Genomic DNA, 6,955 nt, shown 5'->3' with positions numbered 1-6,955 from the left:
ATTATTAACCTGTTTTTATCTCAACCCGCGAGTTTTCCTACTTGTGCCCTCCCAATTCTCTGCCCCATCCCACTGGAGGCGGGGTGAGCGAGCAGCTGTGTGAGGTTTAGCTGCTGGCTGGGCTTAAACCACGACAAATAGCAAGGAAAGGAAGTGAGCAGCAGTAAAAGATCTAATTTACCATTAAATTATAGCTTAAACAAGAATCTCTTCCTTCCTGCCCCAAGATCACTCCTGACCTCCTTCTGCTTGTGCTGCCCTGCCCTGCCCTGCCCGCGGTGCCTGGCGAGCAATTGTCTGTTGCTGCTTCTCTGCTGCGAAACCGGATTAGATTATGCAGTCCCCCTCCATCCGCCAGCTGGGGCTCTTAGAAGAAATTATTGAATAATCTTTGTGACAGGCAGAAGTGTAAACATGCTAACTTAAGCAGGTTTTAAAATAGCTGTGGCAACGTGGAGGAGTTGTGTGACCCATGTGGGGTGTGCATGATGGTGTCCTACCCTTCTGAAATGTGACATCTCTGTGGTGGAGACACGATACAGAGTTTCTCTGCTGGGGCACTGAGAAAATCTGGTTCTTTGGTCCCTGGTCAGTGCAACATGACTTTTGGTGAAAACGTGATGTCTCTGGAGCCCATTTTTATACAGCAACATAGGGCAAGGGTTGAACAAGTGACTGTGGGCCGTGGCACCCACCGAGGGCAAGAGACCTATAGACTTGCTGTTGCAATTTTGAGGCTGATAAAAGTGAGGCTTGAATATCTGTGCCAAATTTTTACCGAACCAAAGCAGGGAGCCCGGCTTGAAAGCCAAGGGCCAGAAAGGCAGAAGTATGAAGCGTTCATCTAGGTAGAAAAATGTCAGCAGACAGAAGTGAAATGGGAGTTTTGAAGTTAGGAAAGCTGCCAGCAGACTGCTGCTGAGGTTTCTGCTGGACAGGGTTGCAGATGCTGCAGCCTTTTGGCACCTTTGAAGATGAGGAGTGCATGGTGTCAGACTCTGTCCCCAGCTGGTGCATGCAGTGCCCACACAGGACAGCTCATCCCTTTGGAGTGACTCGGTGATGTTTCCAAGCCTTCATTCAGAAACTGAGACACATAGGAATGCTTCTATCTCAAGCTAATGATAATGAGCCACCATCACTTTCCCAGAAGTGCCCTCTTTTTCTGTCTTCGATGAAAGCATCTTTGAAGTATGTCACAGTTTTTTGGTGACAGCTTTCACACTTTTCCCCCACACCTGACATTCAGCTGAACTCTCAGTTTTCGGTCAGCTGCCCTGGTTCAGTATTTGGCAGTAGGGTTCAGTTAAAATGTGACAGCAACAGCAAATGGAAAGCCCCAAGCAAGAAAACTGATGTGAGACATTACCAGACCTCTGTGAGCAACAGCATGAAAGTTAGAGGGAGGTTTGGATCTGTTCCTACACTCCGTGTGTGTTTCCCGCCTGTGCAGCCACCTCCAGTGCACTGCAGCAGCTCTACTCGTGCTTTCAAGCGATCTGTTTTTTGTAACAAGTCCATTCAGTGCTTGTGAAGGGTATTAAACTGGCTGTGTCCAGCTCTGTCATCAGTTCATAACATTAGAATTAATATAATGTAGGAGATGCCAGTGCAAGATATTTGTGCCTACCTGTGTCCTGCAGCTGCTGGGAGGGCAGGATGCAGTCACGCGTGGTGGGAGATACCTGTCTCAGCCAGCCTGCGAGGTTTAGGTTCTAGCCCTCCTCACACCTGTACCTTCATCACTTGGAAAGCATGAGGTTGATGTTGTCCAGACTTGGCTCCAGAGAAATCTGGGAAGTCTGAAAGACAGAGCTCATCTTATGCTAAGAAGGTTAAGTTGCACATATTCGAAAGCTTGGTGGATGTGAGGAGATAGCTAGGCTTTTGCAGCAAGATCAAAGCAAGCCAAGCAAAGCCTGCTCCACCTGGATAGTTACAGTCTGTCTGTGCATGGGGTGGGGGCTGTTGGCCTTTCAGGCGGTGGTGGAAGAATCGGTATCTTGTTGGCAAGTGCTCAGATCTCCCTTCTCTCCCAGAGGTTGCTGAGCCCACCAGAAACGTTTACTACTGTAGATTGCTGCTGCCCCCTCACTGCTTAATTCATTCTTTAGCTCTTCTCCATATGATGTGGGAGAGCTTGGCCAGATGGATTATGAATTTAGAGGCTACTCCTACTAAATCAGCCCAAAAGCTCCAGGTGGAAAAAGCAAAAAAAAAACCTGAGTAAACAGAACAGCATAATCTAGTTTTCTAGCTAGGGAGCCTGAGCGGTTTCTTGGTCCTTGTGCCACATACTTCAGCTCCAGCACATCTGAATCCCTGACTGCCCTGTGCTTGGATAGACTCTGCTCAAATGGTGAAGAACAGAGGTTTGGTCCTATGTCAAAGGGATAGTTTATCACACCTCTTTTCTGAGAATGAAATGTGCTTTCCTGCCTCTTTGCCCTCATTAACCAGCTGCTCCTGGGCAGTCATTAGGAATGGCCGTGGGCCTGCTCAGAGCTGCTGTGGAGGCTGGCTGTGGCAGTGAGGACCATCCTGCACTGGCACAACCCAACTGTCTCCTCCACAGCCCTTCCGAGGCTCCCTCCCTCTCCAAACTCCAGTAAGCACCTGAGGACTCACTGCTGTACAGAGGCTTGGGTGTGAGGTTTCTGTGGTGAGGAAGATTGGCCGTCTTTGGCCAAGTGTTCATGGTATGTATTTTTGGGCGAATGGCTGCTAGAGGAAGGGGTGTTACTCGGAGCGAGATGGCTTAGCAGAATCTGCTCGGAAATACTTTGTTTGTAGGCAGCTTTGTATCTCCTCCACCCATTCAGTTAGCGGTTACTGGAGGAGAAGTATTTTTTTCCTGCGCATCTAAAATAGCAGTTTGGTTTGTGCAGGGCTTTCACCTCTGAAGAGGTTGCACCCGTGTTGGTGAGACTGGAGGTGTAGAAAAAATACACTTGGCAATCAGGTAATCTCTCAAATCACTGTGCTCTCAGCACACAAATCCCATACTGGGGAGGAAACCTTAAAGGTATGTTTAGCCTTATTTGGGAGCAGCCCATCAAATTAAAGTCACAAAGGTGTGTATGTTACTATGGCGATGCAGGAGACCCATCAGCACACAGGGCTGGGGAAGGCAAAGGGTGAGCCCCGCTGCGCCAGGCTGAGCAGTGTGAAATCACTGCCAGGGCCGTGCTGCACCTTGGGCTGAGCCAGGAGGAGATACCCATCTCTGTATGCACAGTGCCATTCATTGCTGCTTTGATCTTTTCAAAGAAAATGTAGGGGTAGAAGAGGAGAGAAACCAACCTCCTTACAAGGTCTTCTTTGCAACCAGACCCTCTCCTACTCCCTCTCCCCGTTGTGCAGTGAACAAAGGCCAGATCCTGCTCTCAGATTTTGGTGATGACAGAGCAGATTTCCCCATTTCTGCCTGAATCTCTGGCAAGCACAGTGAGAAGCCTACATTCCCTTGAGAATCTGTCAGGGCTTTGCTACTGTCCTGTGCAGGTGGTGTGGGCTTTGCTGGGCAGGTGGATGGAGGACTCTGCTCAATGGTTGCCTGCAGCAAGGTCTCTCTTTAAGGGGTTTCTTTCTTTTGGTATGTGCCTTGAGTAGGAGGAGATGCAAAGGCCGAGCTGGAAGTGGGGCTGGTAAGGCAGCTGATGTGGCAGCAGGGTTTGGCCCAGCACGTGCAGGCAGATGAAAGCCCAGCCTGGAGTCGGGAAACATGGGTGGAGGTATGTACCTGGTACGTCCCACCCCAGTGCACGTGGGTGCTCTCTGAGCATCGTTACAAAGGGGCTAGCTAGCGATTTTACCTACTTAGCTGTTTGTGGTTAAGTGCATCGCAGGGTGGCATGCACTGTTCTGTCTCTGAAAATCCCAGTCTCTGTGGCAGCTTATACCCCCTGCCCCTTGCTTGGACAGCCAGGGAGATGAGCTGTCCCTTTTGGGGACAGACACAGAGCAGATCCCGTACCACCCATTCCCCCACCTTTTCCATTTAACTCATTAAGAGACTACACTCTGTGCCAGTAACATGACTTTATTTGTATTGGATACTTTGGAACAACTCGCTGCCCCTTTCTTTAGACAGTCCTTCACATTATAAGGTTGAATAGCCCCCTAATACACAGTCCTTATTCCCACCGCCCCACCCCAACTCTTTGGATAGTAGCTTTAATGCCCTTTGACACAAATGCTTTTGATGTAAAGTTTTTCCCCAGTACAAGCAATTGCAATTTCTTCTGACCTTGTATTGCAATTGATGACCATTTTGTAGCTGTTATGTAGCATGAATGGTGCTGTAAACTTGTCTAAAGTAGGCTAAATATGCCTCTGCTACTGTGATTGTGCATTATTACCAACTAAAAAACAAGATGTTTGTGACTTACAAAAACATCCTCCTTTCTTTTTCTGCAGCACTTTGACTTTTCTTTTTTGATACAGAGGAACAGAGGAATAACCTCTGTTTCTTTGTCACAACTGCAGCTGCATAAAAACTGATCCAAGGTGGGGAGGAGGGATAAAAATCCCCTTTACCACTGGCCGTACTTGTTTTGGGTTTTCTGGGAAAATGAAAGACAGTTTTTGCAGGGGAAAGCTATCATTTTACTCAAATTTGCATAAGGCAGAGAATTATCAGTGGCAACCTAGATCATTACATCAGGATCTGGACTGCTGTGGTTGTCTGAATCAGGGCTAATTTTCATGTGTCTGAATCCTTCCCATTAGCAGAAAGTCCCTCCATCCCACTCACACAAAAAGAAAGTGTGAAAGTCTACTATTGATATCCAGCTCAACTTGAACATAGCAAGTATAAAATGTGTGCTGCATGTGTTTTGCCCTAATGTGTTTTGCATGGGAGCTGAATTTCAGCTTCTTCACTGGCTTCAGATTTGGACTTCACTAGCTTGGGAGATGCTTCCTTAAATTCCTTGTTGACAAAGTAGTAACAAATAGCATCCAGGCAGCAGTTCGTGTTTGCGAGGACCGAGGCGAGGTGAACAAAATTATTAACCCTCTGTATTGCAGAGCAGTTGGAGCTGATGGAATCCATTATAAAGCGAAGGAGATGTCCGAGGTAAAGAGGTAAAAAGCATACGATGAACACAGCCATGTTTGCAGACACGATGTAGACAGCTTTCCTGATTAACTTTTCCTGGTGACAATTTTCATTCTTCTTTCTCATGAGTTCTGCAATGACTTGTATGGAGCAATAACTCAAGATGACCAGTGGTGTGAAAAACCCTACAATAATAGCACATAGTGTGATCACTGAGGGCTTAATGGAAGATTTTTCAAAGCAAAGTTCATCTTGTCCGCGGTCCTCTAACTTTTTAATGAGGGACATCACACAGATGATGACTATCCAAAGAAATCCAGAGGCAAAAGCTGCCTTCAGTGGAGACCTCAGCACCTTGGCTTTCAAAGGGTACTTGATTGCAAGGTACCTATCAGCTGCTACGACAGTGATGATACCGATGCTCATTAAGCGGTTTATGAAATAGCCACCTTCCAGAGCCAGGCACCATCTACCTACCTTCAGCTGACGGAACTGGGATAAAGTTTTAAAAGGCAAAGTAAAGAGCAGCAAGCAGTCAGCCACAGCCAAGTTGATCATGTATACTCTGGTTTCTGTCCATTTGCTGAGTTTGCAGCAGAACACCCACAGCGCCAACACGTTCAGCAAAATGCCCAAAAGCAAAACCGGGATGTAAACACACAGCTGGACAAGTGGAAAGCTTTCATAGGCTGTGATACTGCAGCTGCTGAGGTTCATTTTGGGGGTATTAAGAGGCACAGTTCCTGCAAAAGCAGATTAAACCTTTTAGAAGCTAGACTCTTGACTGAATCTGTGATTAATTCAGAGAGTTCAGGGCTTTACCAACCGTGAAAACCAGACCATGGAGATGACTCTGCAGAGCAGAGCTGGCTGTAGGGTACCTAGCGGGAAGGGGAGGGAGTGGGACACAAGCCTGATCAGTGATGGAGGACAGAAAAGCACAGGTTCTCACTGGGTCCCATGCGGGGAAGACTGCTCAAGGCTGGCAGCAGGGGAAAGTGCTTGGGCCTCTGTTTTGGGCCAGTCTCAGATCAGGCAGCAGCAGGTATCCTGCAGTTAGGAGTTATGTAAGCTGTTACAACCATCTGATGATGGAAAGGGGATGCCTAAACCCAGCTCTCATCCCTCCCCTTATAGTGGTGCTCAGGAGAAGACAGCCAGCATCCTCACAGCTCAAAATGCCCTGGGAGATGTGCAGCAAAAGGACAGCTGTCCTCTCCTTCAGTCCTGAGCTGTCTCTGCATCACTTCTCATTAGTGATAAGAGCAATTATTAGTACATCTCTCGTTAGTTTTAGCTGCCATTGAATCCTGTACTCCGTGGTAGCATTTAGCGGTCTGCAGCAAGAATCAGAGTACTGGCATCTGCATGCTGCCTTTCAAGGATCGTGAAAGTTGGTCTTTGTCTCAGAAGTATTAGAGCAATCTGCCACAATTCCAGGACAAAAAACCCCACCAATGCCATGGCAAGAAATGTGATGAGCAGCCATGTGAAATAGAGAGATGAGCTGTATGTGGTCTAGTGCATGGTTTTATCACACTGGATCTAAGGGCAATATTGCTGTTTGCTCTCCTGCTTTGGAGGAATTAATGCAGGAGTATATTCCAGGTGCAACTGTTCACGGACAGAAAAGACGTGGGAGATCTGGGATGTTTTTGGATTTTCCCTGCAAGGGGAACATGCTCCGTGGGTGCAGGTTCCCGGGGCTCGAAAGCATCCCAAGTGAGCAAACCATAGGGCAGTGCTGCAGCATCTACATGCATCTGCAGCTCTCGGCTAGCTTTGAAAATCATGCTGCTGAGGAATCATGCCAAGAGACCTCTTCGGAGGTGAGGGAATGCGCTACAGCCGATACCTGCAGCAGCTCTGTGCTTTGGACATGAGGAATGAGTT

General features: G+C 47.7%; 1 protein-coding gene across 1 annotated transcript; it reads right to left on the bottom strand.

Moving 5' to 3' along the window:
• Positions 1 to 4,843: 4,843 nt before the first annotated feature.
• LOC104076824 (G-protein coupled receptor 35-like) lies at positions 4,844 to 5,779 on the bottom strand. Its single transcript, XM_009577828.1, has one exon. It carries the CDS (start codon positions 5,777 to 5,779, stop codon positions 4,844 to 4,846), a length of 936 nt encoding a protein of 311 aa, XP_009576123.1.
• Positions 5,780 to 6,955: the final 1,176 nt, after the last annotated feature.

This window comes from Fulmarus glacialis, unplaced genomic scaffold (assembly GCF_000690835.1).
Source record: "Fulmarus glacialis isolate BGI_N327 unplaced genomic scaffold, ASM69083v1 scaffold7375, whole genome shotgun sequence".
Lineage (NCBI taxonomy): Eukaryota > Metazoa > Chordata > Aves > Procellariiformes > Procellariidae > Fulmarus > Fulmarus glacialis.
The sequence above is the reverse complement of the archived record's forward strand: the minus strand, read 5'-3'. Positions and strand labels throughout refer to the sequence as shown.

Excerpts from the sequence above, each read along its gene's own strand:
- LOC104076824 (XM_009577828.1), bottom strand. The coding sequence starts at position 5,779 with ATGAACCTCAGCAGCTGCAGTATCACAGCCTATGAAAGCTTTCCACTT.